We start from the raw sequence: 27,186 nt of genomic DNA on the forward strand, positions 1-27,186 counted from the left end.
TGCGCCAGTTCCGCCCCAGGGCACGCTCTGAACAGGCCCTCTTGCCCCCTGCTCCCCAACCGCCGAGCTATGAGCCACCCAGCTGCCCCGCCACCTCCCCAGGCCGAGCTCACCGTAATCTGCTTCACGTCCTCTTCGGCCTCGTCCTGCGAAGAGTCCCCGGCTGCGGGAGAAACGCCTGCTCACAGCCCCTGGTGGAGCCCCCAGCTCCCGCTCCCAGCCACCCCAGGAAGCCGGGAGAAGCAGGGCTGGGAATTTTCCTTCTAGATACAGGTAGATGTATGTCAGTGGTTCTCAGTTGGTTGCAATTTTGCCCCCCAGGGGAGATTTGGAAATGCATGGAGACATTTTGGGCCATGGGTGCTACTGGCACCCAGGGGTAGAGGCCAAGGATGCAGCTAAGCGTCTCTAATCCATCCCTTTGATACTCTTCCCTTGGCCAACCTCCCGCCCACTCACAGACGGCAGGGCCGGGGACAGAGCTTACCCTCACTGGCTGCCTCCCTCTCTCGGTGCTTGGCGTCGGCCTTATCCAGGTAAGAGAAGCTGGGCCGCAACTGCAGGATGCCGTGTAAAGGCGTCAGGTGGAGCTCACCTGGTGGAGGAAGAGGGCTTGGACCTGACTCTAGGAACTGAGCCAACCCACCCAGCCTGGCTCAAGGCAGTCAGTCACCAAGGGGCCTTGGACTCCCCTGAAGGCCTTGGCCAAATGCCGAACCACCTCCCACCTCTAATCCCAGAGCCTTGGGACCACCAGGCTGACCCCACTTGGCCCTGCTGGACACAGCAAGCACACAACCAGGATCAGGACACGAATCCAGACTCAAAGCCGCTTCTGTAATGCCTGCCTGCAAGCCCTCCTCCACAAGCATCCAAGGATCTGCGAGCCTGGTCCCATTGCCCTCCCTCCAACTGCCTGCTCCTACCAGACCAGGCAACTAATCCAAACACTTCCCACTCCTCCCCCACTAGGCCTCGATCAGACCACCCTCACTACTCCCTAGCCCCATACACCCTGGAGTTCCTCCCCGCTCATCCTCCCACCTCTTCCTGCCAGAAGCCCAGCCATCCCATTAATAAGTCAGCTGCTGAACTGTGGCTGGAGAGTAGCCCCTGAGGTGGAGTAGTCCACAGTTTCTGATGAGGGCCACGGCTTTTCCTGTGAGTGAGGCCTTGCCCGGGGAGGCAGTGCAAAGACCACCAATTTTACAGGTGAATGTGGGCTTCAAAGACAAGAAATCAGGTTAGGCTGGGTGGGAGCTGTGTGGACGCCAGGGGGAGCAGAAGATCGGGTAAGGCATATACAAGGGCATGGTCGAGCTGCCAGGAATGTGACGTTAAAGATGTAGAACAGTATAGTTATTTAACGCTACTTTATTCTATTTGCTTCCTAAGTGTTCAAATTAGTTTCATTTATTGCTTCATAAACTCTAACTTCTTACAGGACCTTGTACTTTTTAACAACTTTGAGATGTCATTCACATCCATACAATTCAATATATTATAACATATGCAGAACTGTACAACCAGCACCAAATCCATTTAAGAACGTTTTCATTGCACCCCCAAAACCCTGTACCCAGCACGGTCACTGCCCACCAGTCCCTGGCAGCCGCTCCTCTGCTTTCTGTCCCTGTGCATGTCTGCTCTGGGCGTTTCATATGAAGAACCACGAGGCCTAGAGATCTCCAGGCTTATCTGCAGAACATGTGTCTGCTCCTCACTCTCTGAGATGACTGAGTAGCATTCCACTGAGTGACTACTCCACACTGTCATCTGGTATCAGCTCGTGGACAGACAGCTGGACATCCTGTTTTCACTATCATGAACAATGCTGCTATGAACATCTAGAGACGAGTTTTTGTGTAGACACAGCTTCCATTTCCCCTGGGTAGATGCTGTCTAGGAACAGAACTGCTGGGTCACAAGTACGTTGTGTTTAAAAGTCTACCACATGTCTCAAAAGTTATGCTATGTGTGTCTGTCCCAGGAGAACGATGACCCTGGAGCCCCATCCCTGTCAGGATGGGCAGTGGCTAGCCAGAAGTCCTTGAAGATGGCCAGCTCTGGTCCCGACAATCTGGTATTTGCACAAGCTGCCTGGGCCCTGCGGGTGTCTGGCATTTGGGGGAGGAGGGGCTGCACACCAGGCTAGAGCAGGCGTCTCTGGGTCCCAACCCAACCCCACTTCCCTCCCCATCAGCCCCCACAAGCCCGGCAGCCAGGTGCTCGGCGAGGTACCTTGCCTGTAGAGCGCAGCAGCATAGCGGGACGTGTTACTGGTGGTCTGGGAGGAGCAGAATGTCTGCTTATCCATCAGCTTCCTGGAAGCACAGGGAGAACGGGCGTCCGGGGAGGGAGCACCAGACCTGGACCTGGCAGGCGCAGCCCTCTCCACCTCAGACACCTTCTGAACCCCAAAAGCCAGGGACCAAGCCCACAGGACAGTCTATGTGTGCTGCAGGAAGAAAGCTGGGGTGAAAGAACCCAAGGCCTGTGTGGATCCCAAGAGACATGCAGGGAGTGGGAGCCCAGGAAGGACTTGGTGGGAGGAGCCACCTCAGGGAAGACATTTCCCACAGGGAAGGGTCTGCACCAGGCCAGCCACTGGAAGGTGGGCTGCTCATTGGGGAACCCAGCCGTGGGGCACAGGCCTGTGTCTCTAAGACCTCTGTAAGGTACATTGAACAGAATGGAGCTCAAGATCCGGGGTGGGACTCACGAGGAATAGGTGCTGGTCTCATCTGCGCAGGCACCATCCACATTCAGCGCGATCTGCTCCCCTTTGCTGCGGCAGTAGTTGGGGTTCAGAGTATCGATGGCCATCTCAAGCTCTACCTGGAGGCACCAAGCACCCCACCAGCAATGAGGAACCCAAGGTACAGCCCTCAGGGGACACCCCCAACCACACCAATCCCGCCCCTGCCCGGAAGCAGGAGACACATGTCCCGCCCCAGGGGACTCTAGGCTTCAGTCTCCACCACAGGCCATAAAACCCAAACTCCAACAGAAAAGGCCAGAGTGGGTTTTTGAGGGGGTTTTTTGGGGGGGAGCAGGGGTCATGTAGTTTTGTTTGCCCTTTTCTCCCAGCTCCACTCCCAGAGATCTAGATCTGAAGTTAAAAATCAAGAGATTTCTCATAGAAATCTTATTTTCACTTTCTCTTGAACAGTCAGTGGCACCCACAATACTGGAAGGGCAGCCATCCTGGTCCCCCCCTTCTGAGGCACAGTGCTCCACACTGCCCCACCCTCCCTGTGAACATGCGCCCCCCCCCCCCCCGGGCCATTCCCTCACTGAAGCCTCACTCCTGGCCTCTCTGGAGCTGCCCACCCTCTTTATACTCAGAAACTCCTTTCCTCAGCTTTCAAAGCCCTGCAAGTTGCTCTTCCAACTCTCCATTCACTCCTCTGAGCTTCATTCCCAACAGGCCCATCTCCTCACCCCCACCAGCTCCCACCCAAACCCCCTACCAGCACAGAGGGCAGCCCCACCTTCTGCTGCTTGGGCTTGATCTTGGCTGAGAGGTGTGGAATGTCATCGTAGGTCATCGAGGCTGGACGCACAGGGTACTGGGAAGGAAGGGAGCATCAGTGCACCTGGCCCAGCCCCAACGAAAGCAACTCTGGGTGCTCCAGCCAAGAAGCCCCTGGTCTCCACCAGCCTCCCATTCTCACTGGCTCCTCCCGGCCTCCTTCCAGAGAACTGCTTTAGACGTCTGACTTCCCGGACATGCCGTCCTCCTCAGGAACCCAAAGCCCGCACACATCACCCCATGGGCTCAGCACCCACAGAGCACCGCCGTGGGCATCAAAAGTGAGGCCCAAGGTCAAACTACCAGTCTGCAGGCCACCAGGTTGAGGAAGACAAGGGAGCAAAGAGGGAAACAAGATTGGCCAAGGGCTGCTCACTGCTGAAGCCGGACCAAACCACATGGGAATTCACTGTCCCAGTCTCTCCTTTTGCTCCGGTGTGACTTTCCCAGAACAGAAAGGTGAAGACAGAAAGGAGCTGGTCCACCACTGACCTCAGAGAGCCCCTCTGGGCCTCAGAGCCGTCATGTGTGAGCTTATTTTTCTGTCACACCTTAAGGTACTGCTCTGAACACACTAGGGCCATATTTCCACATCCATCCTCAGTCGCACTTCTCTGTCCCCCCATGCACATATGCTGAGTGAAAGGCTGAGAACTGGTTCAGATCCACTCTCACAAAGCCCCACGACAGCCTGGGCAGTGAGCCTTTGAAGGCGTGGCAGCCTGTGAGGTCAGTGCCCCTCTGGGGGCGCCTCAGGTCAGCAGTTCTGCTAAGGAAATGGCCGTTTCCTAAAAGCCCACTGGGTAGCAGCACAGTGACCTTCTCCATTTCCTGCCCAGAGCCCAGCCCATCTGGACTAAGCCTAAGAAGGGCCTGGGCTGGGAAGAATGGTGGTGAAGGACTCAGGTTCTAGAATCAGACAGACCTGAGTTCTGGCCCTAACTCTGCCACTTGCTACTCGTGGACCCAGGGCAAGCACGAGTGTCCTCACCACACAGGGCACAGGGCTTGGCACACCTGCACTCACGGGGTCACTGCCACCAGCACTAGTTCCACCACCACTGTGCAGTCAGGCACACAGGTTCAGAGTCCCAAACCAGGGCCCCAGTCCGTGTCCCAGCGGACACTTGGAGCACCGTTGCTGCAGCCCATTCCAGGCCTTGGGCACAAATCACCAGCCTCCCTGTGCCTCATTTTATCATATGCAACACGGGGACAAAAATATTTAAAATAATAACCTGATTGTCGGGAATGCAAAATGGTACAAAACAGTCTGGCAGTTCCTCAATATGCTGAGCTTTCATGTGACCCAGCAAACGCATTCCTGGGGATACATCCAAGAACAATGAAAACCAAAACCCCCAACACCTGTACAGGAACATTCACAGCAGCATTCACTACTCATAAGAGCCAAAAAGTGGAAACAACTCAGATATCCGTCAACTGATGAAGAAAATGCGCTGTGCACGTGCCAGTACTGTGGTTATGCCTCCGTGGAAAGGACTGAGGTTCTGGCCCACCAGCAAGCCTCGAAACCTTCATGCTAGGTCACGGAAGCCAGACACGAAAGGCCACACACTGTGCAATCCCAGAACAGGCAAATTCAGAGACAGAAATTAGGTTAATGGTTGCCTGTGGCTGCAGGTGGGAATGGGGGAGGGGGCAAAAATGTCTCAAAATAGAATCCACTGGTTGCACAGTGCTGGGAACAGACCAAATCCATTGCCCTAAACAGGGGAATTGTATGGAGTGTACATTAGATCTCAATAAAGCTGGTATAAAACTGCAGTAACAGTAAGCACCACAGGGCTATTGTGGAATAAAATGAGTTAGTTATATGTTGAGTGCTTCGAGCGAGGTGTACGCACAGTCTACAGTCAATACCTGCGAGCCACTATGACAACTTGCTGGCACAGCTGGGAGGGAGCTCGAGGCAGGCAGGACTGAGCTGCCACAGAAAGGTTCTCTGAGCCTCAGGACACCGGGCTGTCATCTCAGTTCCAGCTCTGCGCCAGGCAGTATTCTAAGCACTTCAATATGGACTTATCTAATTCACACGGGGACCCCACAAGTCAGGTATTATTACTGTCACCATTTTGCAAATACGGAAACTGAGGCACAGAGATTCAAGAACTTGCCCAAGGGCTGGCAGCTCAATGGAAATGGAGCTGGGCCTCTGTGCCGGCAGTCTGTCCTTGCACCCCAGCTTTAGCCAGCACACGGCTCTGCCTCCCACGGCTGCCTTACTCTCCGGTCTTGGAAATGAAAGACCACCAGAACGAAGAGAACTGTCCTGTCACACACGCTGAGGTCTCCCGTGGTTCCTGGCCCCAACTTATTGCATTGCAACCCCCCCACCAATACCTTCTTTCTCCTCTTTATCTCCAGGTTCCACAATTACCTGAAACAGATAGAGCTTCTCCGCCAGACTTTTGGCCAAGTACACGTCGATCTGGGAACAAGGGAAGAAGATTTAACCAGGAGACAGATCCCAGGGCCTGACCTGCCCCATGGAGTGAGGGGTCGTGGCCCCAAGGCAGTCTGGGGGTGGAGGAAGAGCTCAGCTATTGCTAAAACCAAAGGGAACCAAATCTCAATCTAGATATATCCAGGGCCCCTCCCTACAGCTCCCAGGGGGCCAGTACAAGAGTCCATCTGGCCCCTGACCCAGATTCACTATAATCTAATAAAGTGCTGCCCAGACCAAGCTGCATCCTGGAGCCAGATTAAATACTTACCTGATGCAGATGAGGCAGGGGAGGGTATCTTCCCAGTACCTTCCACCACCCAGCCTGGATCAGCCTATCACCCTGTCTAAACTAAGGTGGAGACTGACAGGCCCTCTTCCTTTCTTCTCAACACTAACCTCCCTGCCTCACCATGGGACAGCTGACCTTCCTGCTTCCTAGCTCTTCATAGGAACCATGTACTCTCCTGCCTCCAGGCCTCAAGGACTAGTGAAGGCTCATCAGGCACAGGAGAGGCAGGGTAAGGAAACAGCATGTGCAAAAGCCCAGAGGCTCTAGAATGTGTCCAGATCCAGATGGGCAACTGAAACTACCTTCCCACTGTCTGCTTCCTGAGACTCCTCTCTTACCAGTTTCTCCCCAGAGATCTAAGCTGCCGGATGGCAGGGGAGGGTAGGCAGGGCAAGGGAGGGCAAGGGAGGGCAGGGGAGGGGAGGAACACTGCCTGGCTCACTGTGGTCACAGCCCCAGGTGGATCCAGTAAATAACTTGCTGAGTTACTGAAGTAAAGCAGAGATGTCAAACTCATTCATTCAACAAATAATGCCACTGACTGACTATTATGTCCAAGGAACTGAACCTGAAGCTGGCTTTGTGGGCATGGTGAGCAGAACAAGAGCTCTGCTTTCACCAAGCTTTCATTCTAGCAGAAGGAGACTTACGACGTCTCAGGGCTAATAAATATTGTGGCCAAGTGGAAGGCAAGGCCGAGGGAAGGGGCTGGAGTGCTGGGGGGGGGGGGGAGTGTGCAGGAGAATGCCATACAACCATAAGGGTGGTCAGGGAAGCCACTCTGACAAGGAGATGCTGGATCAGGGACCTGAAGGGAGTGAAGGGGTCAGGCAGGCAGGTACCTGGGGAAAGAGGGTCCCAGTCTGGCCTGAGGATGGGTGGAAGGAACCCAGCCCTGCTAACTGCAGCCATGGGCACAGGCATGGGCAAGTCTCCTTGGTAGCCCGGGCAGAGGGTGGGGAGCAGCAGTTACCTCCTGTACGACTGGGTCATCCTCTTCATTGGCCATACTAGGGGGGAGCCAGCTGTGAGGTCCTCAGACTCAGTCTGTCAAGGAGAGCAAAAGGCCTGGCCTGTTAGTTGTTCGGCCTACACTCCGCGGTGTACATTCTATGATGCCACTCTGGGAGGGAGGAGCCCCAGACAAACAGCAGTTGATCTTCTTTCTACATGCACCCTGGCATCAACAGTGGATGGCCAACTACATAAAACACTGGCCCCCAAAAAAGAGAAACGACAAAACAGTGGGTGCAAAACGGTGGACGCAAGCTGCTCCTGTGGGAAAGAATGACCAGTTTTAGGGGTTTCTGACCAGTCACAAGAATTCCACCAGGCAGGAGAATGGAGCTGAGCCACAGCCATGATTACACCACTCAGGAACTAACTGAGGCCATGGGGAAGTTTTTAAAAAGAGTCAGAGAATTCTGGTCCACATGGCAAAGGAGAAAACAAGCAGTGCTCTCCTCCTTCCACAGCCACATCAAAATTACAACTAAGTTATAGTACAACCACCTTGAGAACTACTTGAATACTAGCTGAGAACTCCTATAACTAAGGATATACAAAAGAAGCCATGTTGAGACTGGTAGGAGGGGTGGAGACTGAAACAGGCTAGCCCCACACCCACGTGTGGCAATATCTCACCTGTAGAAGTCCCCTTGATGAGCAAGGGGGCCCTGCCTCACACCAGACAGACCCCCCCCCCCCAGCACCAGTGCCAGGAAGAGGAGCCCCCACAACAGCTGGTTGTGAAAATCAGCAGGGACTCCACACAGGTGAGACTGAGGGCTGCTGGAAATGCAGGCGTCCTCTTAAAGGGCCGAGCACAGACTCGCTCACAAACACACTTACTCTGGGCTTCAGCACTGGGGTAGCAGCTCGAAAAGTGCCAGGAACATACAGAGAGGACCTGAATTGACTAGCTTCAGGACACAGGCTGGAGGGACAGAGTTTGGGGCAGTTCTCTCCCCAGACAGAAGTGCTGGCATGTGTCATTGTTCCTTTTTTGAGCCCTCCCCACTACCTGAAGCTTCAGAGACACAGGGGTGCTAAATCTGAGCTCTCTATTAACCTGGCTAACACCTTTCCCTGAGACTCTGCCCCACACAAAGCACTCGCCCAGCCAGAGCCTTGTTCAGCGGCTCCTCCACACAGGTAGCCTGCCTTAGAGCTCATGCTGAGGACTTTCTTCTAAAATCTCTCAAAGGTCCACAAACCTCAAACAAGCAGCAGCTGGTCTTGGAGTGCCCTATAGCTCTTACTAAGTGGCCTCAAGCCTGGCACAAGCAGTAATCAGTCTCAACTTGCACTGTAACTCCCATCTAGTGGCCCAAGCCTGGCATAAGCTACAACCAGTACTGACTGGGAAGGTAACTTCAACTAAATGGCTGCAAGAGCAGCACAAGTAGCAGCTGGCCTCAGCTCACATCATGGTGCCCACCAAAGGGTCCCAAGACAAGCACTAGTAGCAGCCAGTCTGGGTTCTCAGCATAGCCTCTCCCAAGCACCACCAAACACCGCACAAGCGGTAACCAAACGCAGATCACTTTATAGCTTCTACCAAGAGACCCTAAGCCAGTCACAAATGGCGCCTACCTTGGCCTGCACCAGAGCCCCTACTAAGAGGCCCCAAAACCAACAAACCCAGTGGCTGGCTTTATACCACAGCAGAGCACCACACAATTAGCCCCACAAACACCACACCCGAAGGTCGAACACAGTGGGCACCAGGGTCTCACTGAAACAAATTCCATTCTGTGGGGTCAACCCCTGAAGGACAGCTTTCCCTCTAAAGTCACAGCCAGTTCTCACAGCCAGTCAGCCTGAGGGTAAATCCCACTCATGGACAGATCAACCGCAATCAAGGCTCAACTACAACAGGAGGACACACATCCCACACAAGGGACTCCTGAAACATCAGACGTAGATGACCAGGAAGACTGCACCACTGGGCCTCACAGGACACCTACTACACAAGGCCACCTACCAAAATTGGGAGATGTCACAGATCAACCTAACCTAATACATAGAAATAAAAACACACACAGGGAGGCAGCCAAAATAAGGCAACAAAGAAACATGTCTAAAGTAAAATAACAGAAGAGAAAAAGAGCTAAACAAAATGGAGAAAAGCAATATACTAGAGGCCAAGTTCAAAGTTCAAAACGCTGGTTATAAGGAAGCTTGATGAATTTAGGGGAAGAGTAGGTGAACTCAGTGAGTACAGCAAACAGATAGAAAACATTAAAAAAAAGTCACACTGAACGTGGAAATATGTCTGCTCCTCATTCCTTTGCGAGCAGGAATACAGCCATAACATGCTACATTAAAAAAGAAATTCTGCCAAGTCAGTGTGGCTCAGCAGTTGAGCATCGACCTATGATCCAGGAGTTTATGGCTGGATTCCTGGTCAGGGCACATGCCTGGGTTGCAGGCTCAATCCCCAGTAGAGGGTGTGGAGGAAGCAACTGATCAATGACTCTCTGAAGTCAATAAAGGTATATTTAATAAAAGAGAAAATAAGAAGTTCTCAGGACTGCAAACCTTACAGTAGAGGTTGAGTAGTAGTAGACATTAAAAAAACAACAACAAAAAACAGTCAGAAATGAAGAATACGATTTCAGAAATAAAAAATATACTAGAAGGAACCAAAAGTAGATTAGATGAAGCAGAGAATCAAAGCAGCGATTTGGAAGACAAGGTAGTAGAAAACACCCATTAAAACAGCAAAAAGAAAAAAGAACAGGAAAAAAAAAAAAAGATGATAGTTTAAAGGACCTCTGGGACAACATCGAGAGTAACAAAATTCGATCATTCAGCTCCCAAAAGAAAGAAAGAGAGCAAGAGATTGAAAACCTATTCGAAGAAATAATGACTGAAAACTTCCCTAACCTGGCAAAGGAAACAGACCAGGAAGCCCAGACCATAAAAGCCCAGGAAGTGCAGACACCCAAACAAAATGAACCTAATGAGGTCCACACCAGGACACATCATAATTAAAATGCCAAAGGTTAAAGACAAAGAGAGAATCTTAAAAGCAGCAAGAGAAAAGCAATTAGTTATGCACAAGGGAGCTCCCATAAGACTGTCACCTGATTTTTCAACAGAAACATTTCAGGCCAGAAGGAATTGGCATGAAATATTCAAAGTAATGAAAAGCGAAGACCCACAACCCAGCAAGATTACTCTACCCAGCAAGGATATCATTTAGACTCAAAGGACAGATAAAGAGCTTCCCAATTAAGAAAAAAAACTGAAGTAGTTCATCATTATTAAACCAGTATAACAAGACATGTTAAAGGAACTTATTTAAGTAGAAAAGAAATAAAAAATATGAGTAAGGCCTGGCTGGGCATGGCTCAGCAGTTGAGCATCCTCCTAGGATCCAGGAGATCGCAGCTCAATTCCCAGTCCGGGGCATGCAGGAGGCAGCCAATCAATGACAACTATCTCATCATTGATGTTTCAATTCTTTCCCTCTCCCTCTCTCTAAAATCAATAAAGATATATATATATGTATATGTATATATGTGTATATATGTGTAAAAACATAGAGAAAAAATTTGCCCACTGACAAAGGCAAATACATAGTAAAAGCAGAGGTTCAACTAACTATAAAGCTGGTACAAAAATTGAAAGACAAAAGTAGTAGGATCATGTGTAATTACAACAATAGAAGTTAAAAATTAATGACCAAAATATAAACATAGAAGGGGAGTGTAAAAATTGTAGTAATTTTTGACTGTGTTCAAGCTTATGGGACTATCAACTTAAAATAGACTGCTATAAACATGGCTTGTTATATATGAAGCATATATAATCTCAAACCAAAAATCTACAAGAGATATACAAAAAATAAAGAGAGCTCAGCTGGGCATGGCTCAGCGGTAGAGCGTGGACCTAGGATCCAGGCAATCGGGGTTCAATTCCCAGTAAGGGCACATGCCCGGGTTGTGGGCTTGATCAATGACTCTCTCATCATTGATGTTTCTATCTCTCTCTCTCCCTCTCCTTTCCTCTCTCTGAAATCAATACAGATATATTTTTTTAAAAAAGACATAAAGAGAAAGGAATCCAAACACAACACTATAGAAAGTCATCAATATATAAGAAAAAAAAATAAGAGAATAACAAAGGGACAAAGAACTACACAATTGGAAAACAATCAATAAAGTGGCAATAACTACACGAACTATCAATAATTACTTTAAATGTAAATGGACTAAGTACTACATTCAAAAGACATACGGTGGCTGAACGGATAATAAAAAAACAAGACCCATATATATGCTACCTATAAGAGACCCACTTCCAATCAAAAGACACATGCAGACTGAAAGTAAAGAGAAGGAAAAAAGATGTTTCATACAAATGGAAAATTAAAAAAAGCTAGGGTAGCAATACTTTTATCAGACAAAATAGACTTTAAAACAAGGACTGTAACAAAAGACAAAGAAGGGCATTTCATAATGATAAAGGGATCAATACAAGAGGATATAACTCTCATAAACATATATTCACCCAACTGGAAGCACCCAAATATATAAAGCAAATATTGAGATATATAAAGGGAAAGATCGACAGTAATACATTCATATGAGGGGACTTAAAAAACCCCTTCATAAACTTCAATGGATAGATCATCCAGACAGAAAATCAACAGGGAAACAAATGACCTTAAATTATAAATTAGACAAAATGGACTTAATTGATGTTTTTAGGATCTTTCACCCAAAAGCAGCAGAATACACATTCCTTTCAAGTGCACCTGAAACATTTTCCACAACAGACCATATATTAGGCCACAAAACAAGTCTCAATAAATATGTGATGATTAAAATCATATCAAGCACCTTCTCCAATCACTATAGTATGAAATCAGAAACCAATTACAAGAAAAACTGAAAAACACACAAACACATGGAGGCTAAGTAACACAATACTAAACAATGAATGGGTTAACAACAACATCAAGGATGATATCAAAAGATACCCTGAGACACATAAAAACATGATGAGCCTATCAATGGGACACAGCCAAAGCAGTTCTAAGAGGAAAATTCATAGCCTACTTCAAGAAACAAGAAAAATCTCAAACAATCTAATCATACACCTAAAGAACTTTAAAAAAATAAAAAACAAGGCCCAAAGTGAGGGGAAGGAAGGAAATTATAAAGATCACAGCAGAAATAAATGGAATAGTCTAAAAAAGTACAAAAGATCTAAGAAACTGAGAGCTGGTTCTTTGAAAAGATAAACAAAATTGATAGACCTTTAACTAGACGCATCAAGAAAAAAAAGAGAGATCCAAATGAATAAAATAAGAAATGAAAGAGGAGACATGAAAACTAACATCACAGAAATAAAAAGGATTAAGTAAATTCTACAATTATATAGCAACAAGTTGGACAACCTAAAGGAAATGGATAATAAATTCCTAAAATATACAATCTCCCATGATTGAATCAACAGAAAAGGGAAACAGACTGATAACTACTAACAAAATCAAATCAGTAATAAAATAAAAAAACTCCCAAAAAACAAATGTCCTGGATCAGATGGCTTCAGAGAATTTTAACAAATATTCAAAGAAGAATGAACACCTAACCCTTCTCAAACTATTCCCAAAAACTGAAGAGAAGGGAAGGCTCCAGAGCTCAATTTATGAGGCCAGCATTACCCTGATTCCAAGACCAGAGAAAGACATCACAAAGAAAGAAAATTATAGGCCAATATACCAAATAAACATAGATGCTAAAATCCTCAACAAAATATTAGCAAACCAAATCCAGTGATACAGTAAAAAGATCATACAACATGATCAAGTGGGATTTACTCCTGGAATGCAAGGTTAGTACAATATCCACAAACCAATTAACATGATACACCACACAAACAAACTGAAGGATAAAAATCCTATGATCATACCTATAGATGCAGAAATAGCATTTGCAGATGACATGATACTATATAAAGAACCCTAAAGATTCCACCAAAAAACTATTAGAGCTAATAAATCAATTCATTAAAGTAGCAGAATACAAAGTTAATATTCAGAAATTGGTTGCATTTATTATTTTTTTAATATGTTTTTATTGATTTTAGAGAGAAAGGGAGGGGGGAGGGAGAGAGAGGAGAGAAGGAAAGAAGGAGAGAGGCGGAGAGGGGGAGAGGAGGAAACAAGAGGAGAGGGAGAGAGGGGGAGAGGGAGAGAGAGAGAAACATCAATCAGTTGGCTCCTCTATGCACACCAACCCAAAACCTGGTTATGTGCCCTGACTGGAAATCAAACCGGCAACCTTTTGGTGCATTGGATGACACTCAACCAACTGAGCCACACCAGCCAGGGCAGAAATCGGTTGCACTTTTATACATCAATAATGAAGTATCAGAAAGAGAAATTAAGAAAACAATCCCATTTATAATTGCATCAAAAAATTTTTTAAATACCTAGAAATAAGTTTAACCAAGAAGGTAAAAGACCCATACTCAGAAAACTATACAACACTGAAGAAGAAAATTTTAAAAGATACAAATAGCCCTGCCCATGTGGCTCAACGGTTAGAGCGTCAACCAGTGCACTGAACAGTCTCAGGTTTGATTGCTGGTCAAAGGCACATACCTGGGTTGCAGGTTGAATCCCTGGCCCCAGTTGGGGTGCATGCGGGAAGCAACCAATTAATGTGTCTCTCTCACATCAATGTTTCTCTCTCTCTCTACCCCTCGTTCCACTCTCTCTAAAAATCAATTGAAAAAATATCCTTCCGTGAGGATTAACAAACAAACAAAGAGAAAGGTAAGAAAGAACAATTAAATGAAAGCATATACTATGCTCATGGATAGGAAGAATTAACATCATTAAAATGTCCATACTAACCAAAGCAATCTATATATTCAATGCAGTTCCTATCAAAATACCATTGACAATTTTCAAAGAACTAGAATAAATAATCCAAAAATTTATATGGAACCACAAAAGACCCTGAAGAGCCACAGCAATCTTAAAAAGAACAAAGTAGGTAGGAGGTATCATGCTACCTTATATCAAACTATACTACAAGGTTATAGTAATCAAAACAGCATAGATTGGCATAAAAACAGATGCATAGATCAATGGAACAGAACAGAGAGCCCAGAAATAAACCCAGGCCTATATAGTCAATTAATCTATGACAAAGGAGGCAAGAATATACAATTGAATAAAGACATTCTCTTCAATAAATGGTGCTGGGAAAACTAAACAGACACATGCAAAAGAATGAAACTGGACTACCTTCTTACACTATATACAAGAATAAACTCGAAATGGATTGAAGACTTAAATGTAAGACCCCAAACCATAAAACTCCCAGAAGAAAACATAGGCAGTCAATTCTTTGACATCACTCTTAGTAATATTTTTTTGACTAAGCCTCCTCAGGCAAAGGAAACAAAATAAAAGAATAAATAAATGAGACTACACAGAACTAAACATTTTTTACACAGTAAAGAAAATCATCAACAAAACGAAAAGACAACCTACCCAATGGAAAAAGATATTTACCAATGATACATCTGATAAGGGATTAATATCCAAAACATATAAAGAACTCATAGAAACTTAAGACCAAAAAAACAAACAATATGAATAAAAGTATGGGCAGAGGGTCTGAATAGACATTTCTTGAAAGAGGACATACAGATGGTCAATAGACATATGAAAAGATGCTCAATGTCACTAATCATCAGAAAGATGCAAATTAAAACCACAATGAGATAGCACCTCACACTTGTCAGAATGGCCACCATCAATAAATCAACAAACAAGTGCTGGCAAGAATGTGGAGAAAAGGGAACCCTCATGCACTGTTGGTGGGAAGGCAGGTTGGTACAGCCACTATGAAAAACAATACGAAAGACACTCAAAAAATTAAAAGTGAAACTGCCTTATGACCCAGCAATTCCAGTTGGCAAGGATGTTTTTTGTTTGTTTTTAATTTTATTTTTGTTTAAAATATTACAGATGTCTTTTTCTCCCCAATGACGTGTTCCCCCCGTCCCTTCCCCCTCCCCAATCCCTCTCCCCACCATTGTCCATGTCCTTGGGTTGTGCATAGATGCATATAAATTCTTTGGTTACTCTCTCCCCCTCCACCCACCCGCCCTCCTCCATCCCTCTGACATTCATCAGTCTCATCTATGCTTCCATCTCATTGAATCTATTCTGTTCATCAGTTTAGTAAGTTCTTTAGATTCCACATATAAGCGAGATCATGTGATGTTTGTCTTTCACTGCCTGGCTTATTTCACTTAGCATAATATTCTCCAGGTCCATCCATACTGTCCCAAAGGGTCCGAGATTCTTCTTCTTTACAGCTGCATAGTATTCCATGGTGTGAATGTCCCACAGCTTTTTTATCCACTCATCTACCGATGGGCACTTGGGCTGTTTCCAGATCTTGGCTATTGTAAACTGTGCTGCTATGAACATCAGGGTACATATCTTCTTTCTGATTAATGTTTCAGGATTCTTAGGATACATTCCTAGGAGTGGAATCACTGGGTCAAAAGGCAGCTCCATTTCTAATTTTTTGAGGAACCTCCATACTGTTTTCCATAGTGGTTGCACCAGTCTGCATTCCCACCAGCAGTGTACTAGGGTTCTCCTTTCTCCAAACCCTCGCCAGCCCCTGTTGTTTGTTGATTTGTTGATGGCAGCCATTCTGACAGGTATGAAGTGATACCTCATTGTGGTTTTAATTTGCATCTCTCTGCTGATTAGCGACGTTGAGCATTTTCTCATGTGTCTCTTGGCCATCCGTATGTCCTCTTAGGAGAAGTGTCTATTCAGCAGGTCCTTTGCCCATTTTTTAATTGGGTTGTTTGTTTTCCTTTTGCTGAGTAGTATGAGTTCTTTGTACACTTTAGAAATTAGCCCCTTATCAGATACATCCTTGGCAAATATGTTTTCCCCCAGTTGGCAAGGATGTTGAAGAAAAGGGAACCCTCATGAACTGTTGGTGGGATTGCAAATTGGCACAGCCACTATGGAGAACAGTTTGTGGAGATCCTTTATCCTCAAAAAATTAAAAATAGAATTACCATATGACTCAGCAATCCCACCTTCTGTATATTTATCCAAAGTAATATGAAACACTAATTCAAAAAGATATATGTACCTCTATGTTCACTGTAGTGTTATTTACAATAGTCAAGATATGGAAGAAACCTAAGGGCCCATCAATACACAATTGGATAAAGAAGACATGGCACATGTATACAATGAAATACTGCTTGACCATAAAAAGGAATAAAATTTTACCATTTGCGACACAATGAATGGACCTAGAGGGTATTATGCTAAGTGATATAAGTCAGATAAATGCCATATGATTTCACTTACATGCGGAATCTAAAACACAAAATAAATGGACAAACAAAACAGAAACAGACTCACAGAAATAGAGACCAAAGGCATGGTTACCAGGGGTGGGGGGTGGGGGAATGAGTGAAAAAGGTGAGAGATTAAGAAGTACAAATTGGTAGTTAACAGAATAGTCATCAGGATGTAAAGTACAGCATAGGGAATGTAGTCAATAATACTGTAATAACTATGTATGTGCCAGGTGGTACTAGACTTATTGGGATCACTTTGTATTACATGTCTAATCACCACGCTGCATGCCTGAAACCAACATAAAATAATACTGAATGTCAACTGTAATTGAAAAATAAAAATGACCCTCTTCCATACTTTTCTTTAATGTATTTAACATAATCCTGTGAGGTGGCCTGATTGTTCCCATTTCATGAGGAGGAGACCGGAACTCAGAAATACTCTGTGTCTTACCCAAAGCCACACAGCAACCACATGGAACCACTGGGCTTCAGAGCCAGGCCAATGGACTTCAGGCAGCAGCTCCATGTAGGGGTGGTCAGAGGAGGGAAGGGAGGGGCCTTCCTGCTAGGGAGTGGGGGTTGAGATCCTGCCTTAAGTGATAGAAGGATTTGGAGGAGCCATGAGAACAGAGGGAAGGAGAGATTCCTGCGACAGGAAGCACTTCAAGTACCTGGAGGAGGGAAGGATGCAGGTCTCCATGACTGAGGGTGAGAGTGAAGTTGAGGGTGAGGGTGAGGCATTCAGCTGAACTAATCCTCCATACACCCAAAGGGAGAAGATGATTAGTTGGCAAGGCACCTGGGCACCCTAGCTCTCAGCAGTCCCCAAGACTACTTTTGGTAAGACCAGCACAATTTCTGTCTTGTCTACTTAACATTTGAACTATATAATATTTAAATGGGTGTAATACCTTCACCATGGGATTCAATGTCATCTAAGACCCTGGTCTCAGCCACCATGTGAAATCATCTCACTTATTCCAGACACATGTTCTGAACTCTAAGACTGCTCAGGCCAAAAGGCTGCATCATCCTGATGCTTCTCTTCCTCTCGTCCCACGCCGGCAGATCCTATGGGTTCTACCTTCAAATGTCTGGGACCTGGCCACTCCCACTGCTGCCTCCCCAGTCCAGCCAGCTCATCTCCAGCCTGTGTTACAGCCACAGCCTCCTAACTGGTCTCCCTACTTCCACCCTTGTCCCAGACGATCTTTGCTCAACCCCAGCAGTGATGCTTTTGAAAGCCAAGTCAGATCACTCCACCTTTAAAGTCCTCCTGCCCCACCTTTGGGGTTTGCTAACTGCTCTCCCCAGATAAGAGCACGGCTCCCTTCTTCACCTCTTCATGGTTTTTGCTCAAATGTTATCTCACAATTAAGACCTTCCCTGTCCACCCAATTCAAAACTGCAAGCCCCCTTCCCTGCTCAGGTTTTGTCCATAGCATATGTGACAGTTTATAGCTCTGTATTTATTATCTGTCCCCTCCCCACCCCCACTGCCACTAAGCTGTAAGCTCCATGAAGGCAGAGATTTTGGTCTGTTCTGTCCCTTGCTGAACCCCCAGTGCCTAGCACACAGCAGGCAGTCAAGACATATTTGTTGTCTGAATAAATGAATGACAGGGATGTTATTTAATAAGGAGCTCCCAAGGGCTTCTAAGTAGAGGACGATCTTGGGGTGGGGATAAAAAGCCAGATGAGAGAGAAGCAGGCCACCGTGACAAGTTAGGAGATGGAAAACAGGGTGAAAACCAGAAGCCCCGAATCCATAGCTTTAGGTGCCTTCTAAGGCCCAGAGGACGATGGACCCCACCTGTCTGCACTGGCTGCCAAGTGCCACAGATGTCAAGTATCTACCTTCTCTTCAGCTGGCTCTGTGGACAATTGAGAGACTGGGGACTTCCAGGTGTTACCTGGAAGGTTCCCAAGATGCAGTCATTCCCAATCACAGGCTTTCTCGGCCATTGTTGGGCTCTGCTGGTCCTCTCCCCATTCATGGAGGAGTTCCTCCTCAAGATAGGGTCAGAGCCGGGGTTTTCACCTTCTTTCACCCACCGTGCTATCCAACTCAGTGGCTTTCAAAGTTTTTGGCCTAAGACCCACAGTAAGAAATCCATAAGCAACCCAAAACATTCGCCTACTCTAGGTGAGGCAGTGATGCTCTGTACCCTCACTGATTAAAATTTAAAATGCTGATTAAGCCCTGGCTGGTGTGCTCAGTGGTCAGTGTCAGCCCCTACACCAAAGGTTCCCAGGTTCGATTCCCGGCCAATGGCACGTACCTGGGTTGCAGGTTCAATCCTTCACCCCAGTTGGGCGATGTGCCGGAGGCAATCAATCAATATGTCTCTTTCACACCGATGTTTCTGTTTCTCTGTCTCTTTCTCTCCCTCCCTCCTTCCCCTCCACTCTCTCTAAAAATCAATGGGCAACATATCCTCATGTGAGGATTAACAACAAATTTTTTTTTTTTAAATATACTGGTAATATCCCAAGTTGATTGCACATCCCACTAATATATCTTGACCTGCAATTTGAAAAGTGCTGCTCCAGCAAGTGTTTCTGTAGCCCCTCCTTCCCACCTCCAATTCTCCTAGAAACAGCCAGGCTTGTCATTATAAAAAAGTAAATCACATGATCCTGCTGCTCCAAAACCTTGACTGTCACAGAGAACAAAATCCAAACTCCCTTCCATGGCCCCAAGGCCGTGTCTTTCTTTCATCATCCACTTGGCCAGGTGGCCACTTGCTGGGCCTGCAAGCCCAGTCTGCCTCAGGACCTTTGCATATCATGTTTTCCTTGAGTCTTTTCAAGGTTGGCTCTCTTTCATTAGATATCACCACCACCCCTTCCAGGAGAAGCTAGGTTCCCTGACTACCCCATCTTAAAGCATCCCCACCCCAAACCCCTTCCTAGTCACTACCACATCTCCGTGTTCTATTCCCTTTGTGGTTCTTCTCACAACATGGAACTACCTAGTGTATTTGCTTATGTGTTGTCTATCTTTTGCACTAGACTATAAGCGCCATCAGAGCCTCTCAGTGCTTCAACCAGAAACTGGAGATAACTACATTTATCTCATCAAGTTGTGAAGGTAATTATTCTGCCTCTCTCTCTTTTTTAATTCACACTGTTCTCCTAATACCAAGAACAGTGCCTGGCATGAAGTATATACAATATAGTACACAGAAGAAATGAGTGAATGGGTACATGAAATCAGGCAGTAACAAAAGGTCACCCAGTGAGCTTAACAGCACCAGCCAGAGAGCCAGGTTCATGGTTTGGGCCTCATGGACTCTTGAGAACAGAGAGGGGCTGTGATCCAGGAGGGAGCAGGCTTTCAGCCACCAGAAGCCAAGCTATGCCTCCAGCAGTAACCACCTGGGCCTCAACAGGGAGTCCTATGGCCACAAGAGTACTGTGGCAGTGGCTCTGTGGCCTTGGGCACTGAAAACTTCCCCCAACAGTGAAAGGCTCAACAAATGGAAAGGGGACAAGGACACCAGGTGGAGCTAAGAAAGGGTCCAGAGCAGAGGAGGTACTTTAGGGTCACAGCTGGGTGTATCCATGCTTCACCCAGGAATCTGTCAGCCAATCAGAAAAGCAGAAGGAACTTCAAAAGCTCTGCAGCTACTGGAGGGAGTGGGAGGTCCGCGAGTTCAAAAAGAAAAAGGGGTGAAGGAGAAAGGGCCCCAGGGCAACTGGTCTCAGGGCCTGGCTTCCAGCTGGCTCTATGCCCCTAGAACAAGGCATCTTCCTTTTCTGAGTCACAGTTTTCCAATTCTGTTAAAGGCAGAGTTGGCCTAGGGGGCAAGAACAACTAATTAAGGCCCTGGCCTGGTAGCTGATCTCAGCTGCTTAGACAGCGGTCCCCATACACCAAGGTTGTGGGTCAGGACACATACAAGAATCAACTAACAAATGCAGGAAACAGTGGAACAACAAATCCATGTTTCTCTCTTTCCCTCCACCCGTCTCTCAATCAATCAGTAAACTTTTTAAAAAAAAAGAACCAATTAGCCCCAAATGAGCGTCAGTCCCTTCTCTAAGGACTTCACATATATTCTCATTTAATCTTCTCAATAGCCCTATACATCAAGATCTACCATCCCCAAACAAGAAATGAGGAAACAGGCTCAGAGAGTAACTTGCCAAGGTCAGAGCGCTGGAGCCTGGCACAGAAACCTGGGTCTAGCGGACGTGAAAGCTCCGTACTGTCGCTCTTATGCGCCGCGCCGCGCCGCGTCGGGAACAGGCAGGACGGCACAGTGGGCAAGGGCCTGGGCTCCGGCGCACAACTGCCCAGGTTCAAGGCCCGCGCTGCTGCTGAGCCCGGGGGCTGCCGGGTCCTGGTCACCCCGCCCCCCTCCCGTCCTTTTCACCCCGGAAAATGTGGTGATAACACGCACAGACTTCCAGGGTGAGGACCACCCTGAGGGCTGAATACCGTAATAAACGTAACCTGGGGAAGGTCTATCACTACCTGGTCATTTATTTTCTTCCATCGTAAGCGGGTCTGAGGCGTAGCAACGCACCCGCGGCGCAGGCTGGGGCTCCCCTCCCCCGTCCCACCCTATTCCGTGCCCACCACACCCCCGGGAGGCACGAAAGGTCCGTGAGGCCGTTTCACAGATGAAGAGCCGTGGCCACCGCCGAGCCCTCCGCTTTCTGCCCCAAGCACGACGACTCGGGAGCAAACAGAACCGAAGGGCCGTCGACACTTCAGGTGCAGCCGCTGTGCTCAATGACACCGCTCCCCCGAGCGGCGGGCCGCGCCGCGCACTCGGCGGGCTCCCAACCGAGGCCGGCGACGGCCGGAGAAAGAGGCCGCGCGGTGCGGGCGACGTGGCTCAGCTCGAGGGCCGCAGGCTGCCACCCCCGCCTGCCCTCAGGGCGCGGGGCCGCACGGCCCCAGGGTTTCGCCTCCCTCTCGGGGGCCAGGCCCCGCGCAGCCGCCGCCACGGCCGCCACGCCGGCGGGGCTCCGGCTGCCTCCGGACAGGTGCTCCGAGGGCGCCCGCAGGAGGGGCGAGGCGGCTGGACCCTGAGTCACCGCCGGTGCCCGCGGCCTCCCCGGCTCTCCGGCCGAGGTCGGAGGGCGCGGCCGGCTGGGTCCCCCGGGGCAGGCTGCCCGTCCTCCCGCCCGGGACCCCGGCGGCCCCAGCCCTTGAGCCAGCGCGGACCTCCGGACCTCAGCGGCCAGGCCCGGGCGCCGGCCCCGGCCCCCACGGCGAGTGCAGCCCGGCCCCGGCGCGGCGGGCGCTGGCCCCTCGGCGCTCACCTCTGCGCGGCGGCCGCGCGCGGGCGGCGACGGCCCAGGATCCCGCAGTCTCAGAGGCGGCGGCGGCCCGGTTCTCAGCTCAGGCAGCGGCCATGTTGTCGGTGGAGAAACTCCAGGGGACACGTGGGGGGAGCGGGGCCGGGCCTCGCGCTTCCTTTTACCCACTATGCCCCGCGCGGGGGCTCTGGGGCCCGCCCCCTCCGCCGCTCCGTCCTCGCGGGCCCCTGCCCGCGCCTGGCGGCAGAGGGCGCTGACGCGCCGGCAAAACAGCGAGGAGCAGTCCTCCGCGGAGGACAAAAGGGAAGTCTTTGGCAGCGGTGGGATTCGAACCCACGCCCCCGAAGAGACTGGAGCCTTAATCCAGCGCCTTAGACCGCTCGGCCACGCTACCTAGATGTCGCTCAATCTCTCCAGAGCACTATTTAATCCCTTTATAAGAAACTGCGGTGCAATTTTACTGTAGTTTGTATTTTATTTGATCGTGAAAGACACATCTAGAAATATTGTGGAAAATAATATGGCATTCCCCAAATACTAAAAATAGAATTACTATATAACCCAGAAATTCCAATTCTGGGACGATGCCATGTAGTTAAAAGAAAATATTTGCTCAGATATTTAAACAAATGGGTTTTAGAGCGTAAAGCAGTTTAAGAATCTGTATTCTGAGTGGGGCGTTTCACCAGGGGACCTTAAATTAATCCACAGACGGGGAGGAACCTCAGGGAGGAATGAAGGGTTGCGGCAGGAACTGCCCCTGCCCTCAGGCCCCCGAAGGCCTGGGCACGAATAACACGTAAATTACTGCAAAATATTAAAACCTCGGACCCCGATCATACGCCCCTCCGCAGAGGTAACCATTATTATCAGCTTAGTATATGTCCTTCTGTACCTTTTGCTGTGAATTTATATAGATATATTCTTATGGATATACGTATGTAACTGTAGAAAATAGACGTTTTGTTTGTACTGAGTACGGGTTGTTACATAAATATTATCATACTATCTTCTGCAATTTACTGTTTTTTCACCCTATTAAAGTATCTATCCATGTTGATGTAGATAGGTATTTAAAATACAGAAAAAGTACAAAGAAAAAGCAATCATCCATTTTCTCACCACCAATTCTTTTCCTATGTGTATACAGCACTTTTTATTAAAAGTTACATAGATAGTGCTATGAATATGCTGTCCTTTTAAAAATCCATTAAAAATTATATTATTAGACAATTACAAATAAAAAGAAAGCCCCCTTCCCCAACATCTTCCCCTGGTTATAACTATTATCATGAATTTGATGTGTATCCTTCCAATCCATTTCATATACACATATAAATACATATATACATGTATATGTGTGTACGTACATATATTTGTATATATACCCATGAACAATGTAGAGTAGGGTCTTTTATATGTTTTTCATTTACATAAACGTTACTACATTGCACCCATATCATCCTGCAGCTTGTTTTTCTACTCCAACATTATGTTTTTTAGGTCTATTGCATGTACAGATCTAATTTATTCCATGCGATGAAAATGAATATTTAAGTTGTTTACAGTAAGTTGTTATAGGCAAGAAAAATTAAATAATAATAAAAATAACGAGAATGTGTTGTGTTCACGTTTCTGGTTAATATCCAGTTGGCATGCACCCTCACACTCGGGCATTCCATATTTCTCCTCTTCAGTTCTTTAAGCTGTTTTATTTCTCCATTTGCTTTTAACATAAGTGTTGAAATGCAGAGATTTCACTGTACTAGGAGAGTTTGTTGCTTTTAAAGGAATTTTTTTTTAAAGTGCAGAAGCAGCCACTTACTGGGAATACAGCCCAGGCACCGTGCGGGGTTTAAAGCTAAGTGAGGAGAATAGCCCTTGAGATCAACGCCAGCACTGACCTAGTCTTAGTGCTTTAGTACCCAGAAGGGCTGTATTGGTTTGTGAGTTGCATGCTGGGTTTTCTAAAAGGAAATATCCGCACAGTGAAAGACAACTGCTGGAGTCTCCACCTAATCCCACTTTTCTAGGAATTGCCTGGCCAGCCCCGGGGAATGGGCCCCAGGAAGCCACCTTTGTGCCATGCATCCCGCCTCCACACCACCGCCCATGGCCCAGCAGGACACGGAGAACTCAGGTCCAACCCATCAGATTCTCTTTGGAGAACCTGGACTGAGAAAAGGTAAATTCCTGATTTGTTAATTTGACTGTTTTGTTGGCGTTAGTCTCCGAGACTGACTGGAACAAGGGAGAAAGGGGGATTTGGGACAGCCACAGTCTGTGAGAGGGATTAGAGAAGAAGAGAAAGCCAGTGCACAGAAAAATAAAGTGAGAAAATGAAAAGACCAGAGTCATAGAGAAACCAAATGGTGTTCTGGCTCCCAGCTCAAGACCCTACCCAGGGCCCAGTGGGATTCACATTTTTGCAGATATCCCTTTATCATTGTAATAAATTCCCCTTTTATGCTAAAGCTAGTGCTACCTGGTAGCTATTAATTGTAATAAATAACCCTCCTTGATACTAGAGATATTTCTGCCAGAACATTCTGGAGCAATTTATATCTGTCCCCACTAATACATACTGAATGGGAGCCTTGACAAGGAGTTTCTCACAGTCTTGCAGCCCCATTCCCCAGCTGTCTGATGACAATCAGATGTGAAGCTAATGAACAGAAGCCAAAAGTTGCATCAGAAGTCCTGGACCCACAGGGCCCCAGCAGCTTTAGGTAGGGGGAAGGAGGGAAGGGCTGAAACCCTGGCTATCCCTTGGTGTGTCTACTTCTCTGCCCCTGGAACAGGTGGCGTGGGGGGGGGGCAAGTACCACAGATCAAACACTGACCACTTGTCCCCCACTCCCAATCTAGGGGCTGTCACGTGAAGAAAGTCTCCATATCATAAGCCCTCAGCTGTGGGCAGTAAGGATGGGCCTGGGGCTCAGTCCTGGATCCCCTCTAATCTTCACTCTCTTGCCCCTGTAAAAGGAAAATCAACCCAAACCTGGTCTGAGGCCAAATCTTACTATATGAATCTCCTTCTGGAAAGAACTTAACATTCCCTATAAAATGCTTATGCATTTTTCTTATGAAATTTAATAGCAGTGAGATTTCTACTGGGAAACTAGCTCTCTAACCACCCAATTAGGTGTCATTTGTTAGATAAGAGCGTAATGAACTTAAACTGAATATTCTTTTTTTTTTTTTATGTAATCCTTCTCTTGTCCTATAAAATGTCTCTACCAAGATAAAGACCAAAAGAGTGGTCACCTTGCGTGGGGAGGGGGCCTGAGGGAGCTTTCTGGGGTGCTGCAAATGTTTGAAAACTCATCAAGCTGTACACTTAAGATTGTGCACTTTCCTCGATGTAGGTGAGACTGCAATAAAAAAAAATGATTTTTTTGAAACTGTCCCTATCAAGTGTGAATCTTTGAATTAGCCTCCAGGGGTCATTTCCTCTTCCTCCCCAAGGGGAATAGTCTCTCTGGGTGTGATCTGTTATTTTTGCCTTTCCAGAAGGCTTTCCCTCATTTTCTATTTCCAGTACTGATTTTTACTTTGAGAAAACACTCCTCTCTGTAGTCCTAGAGAAATTGTCCATTAATGCGCTAAGGGGGCAGGCCCAAAATCCAAACATGGCCAAGCAAAGGCTTTGCCATGGTAATCTGAATCTGGACACCATATGACTTAGCTCAATGGCAAGGCTCTGAAGAGAACTTCCAGGCTATCTGTTACCTTCTGTTTCCTAGAGCTCCACATGTGCCCTGGCACCTCCTTTTCTGAGGCCTGATTCTTTCAGTTTTACCTTCCATTCTGTAAACTTGTTCCTTTCCCCAAAATTGCTTCTTTGCTAAAGTTAGCCAGCCTTGATTTCTGTTACCCACAACCAAGAAACCCACTTGATCACCTAGGCCTCCCCCAAAGGAGCTTTGTTCTTGTCAAGGACACACACTTTAGTTGTGTACAGAGCACACACCCTTAGCGGAGTGACCAGCACACTCTTTCCCTGTAACAAATGCTTAATTCAAGGGCATAAACTAGGACTCTCCCTCTTAAACTGGGTCATCTAACAACTTGTCCATTCAAAGTTCGTCTAAGTTGACAGACCTAAATGAGATTTGCTGTGTTGAGTCAAATTAAGCCACAGGCTCCGTGACTGGTGGCACATTTCCATCAATTCCTTTACGTTTTAGCTTTGCAAACACCCTCCTAGTGTCCCCTGAAGATGCTGGTAGGTCATGGGAATAATGTATCAGTTGGCATTATGCTGGAACTATGATGATATGTGATCTTCGAACCTCCAACTTTCCTCCTTGATTAATGAAAACATTCTTGGGAAATGCTTTCCCTATGGGGCCCCTTTAAGTTTCATTTGTAACATAGTCACAATAATAAAGAGGTTTGTTGCAGAGTTAGAGATAACTGTATATGCCCAGCACAATGTCGGACATACTATATATCATTGTTTCTAAGACACTTTTTTCACATTTCAATATCTCTAAAATTAACTTGCATCTTATGATTAATGGCATATAGTTTATTTTCAGTTTTTTATTAATACATAAAATAATGGTGCATCTTAAGATCAATTGTGTTTTTAGATTCAATAAAACAGGGTACTCAATACATTGATTACTATAATGAAGTTTAAATTTAGCAAATTTAATTTCATGGGTTTTTTTTTTGGGGGGGGTGCTTTTGTTTGCCAGCTACACATACACCCAGATGTGAATGATTAGTAGAATGAGTTAACTTGTTGCATAGAATAAATGTTATTCACTTTTCTTTATAATTTCCTATTTTTAACTTACTATATCTTTTAAATTCTTAATTTGATAATTTTATCAAAGTTGTACATGTATATAGTATCAATCCTACAAAGCTTGTTGTTAAAATTAGCAGTATGCCTGCCCCTTCCACCTCAGGTAACCACTTCCAACTTTTGGCTGATCCTTTGGGTATTTATCTTCATATGTCTAAACAATATTCTTATAGTGCCTCTTTCCCTTTCAGTTTTAGAAATTCCCTATTGACTTCCTACTGAAGAAGATAAAAATTTAACTCTAACCACCCTACTACCTCCACCATCACAAATACTCACCTTACCCAACCCTCCTCACAGACTCATACTGTGATTTCATTTGAGCAATAATTAGTAAGTGCTATTCCTTAAGCTTGAACCTAGCTATACACTATAATTATTTTTCCTTTTCTGGAAAATATTGTTTACTTTTTAGTTAA

The 27,186-nt window shown here is 46.7% G+C and overlaps 1 protein-coding gene across 1 annotated transcript in view; it reads right to left on the bottom strand.

Annotated features, from left to right (window-relative positions):
- Positions 1-22,110, bottom strand: part of POLR3E (RNA polymerase III subunit E) — a 37,790-nt gene extending 15,680 nt beyond the window's left edge. The window contains exons 1-8 of the mRNA XM_081133500.1: positions 21,952-22,110; positions 7,268-7,341; positions 5,937-5,987; positions 3,495-3,572; positions 2,723-2,838; positions 2,242-2,324; positions 488-595; positions 114-163 (exon numbers count right to left, since the gene is read on the bottom strand). Coding sequence (XP_080989626.1) covers positions 114-163; positions 488-595; positions 2,242-2,324; positions 2,723-2,838; positions 3,495-3,572; positions 5,937-5,987; positions 7,268-7,303 — 522 coding nt within the window. The 5' untranslated portion in view covers positions 7,304-7,341; positions 21,952-22,110. The remainder of the gene's footprint in view (positions 1-113; positions 164-487; positions 596-2,241; positions 2,325-2,722; positions 2,839-3,494; positions 3,573-5,936; positions 5,988-7,267; positions 7,342-21,951) is intronic.
- Between the last annotated feature and the right edge of the window lie 5,076 nt (positions 22,111-27,186).

This window comes from Miniopterus schreibersii, assembly GCF_964146895.1.
Source record: "Miniopterus schreibersii genome assembly, chromosome: 3".
Taxonomy (NCBI): Eukaryota; Metazoa; Chordata; class Mammalia; order Chiroptera; family Miniopteridae; genus Miniopterus; species Miniopterus schreibersii.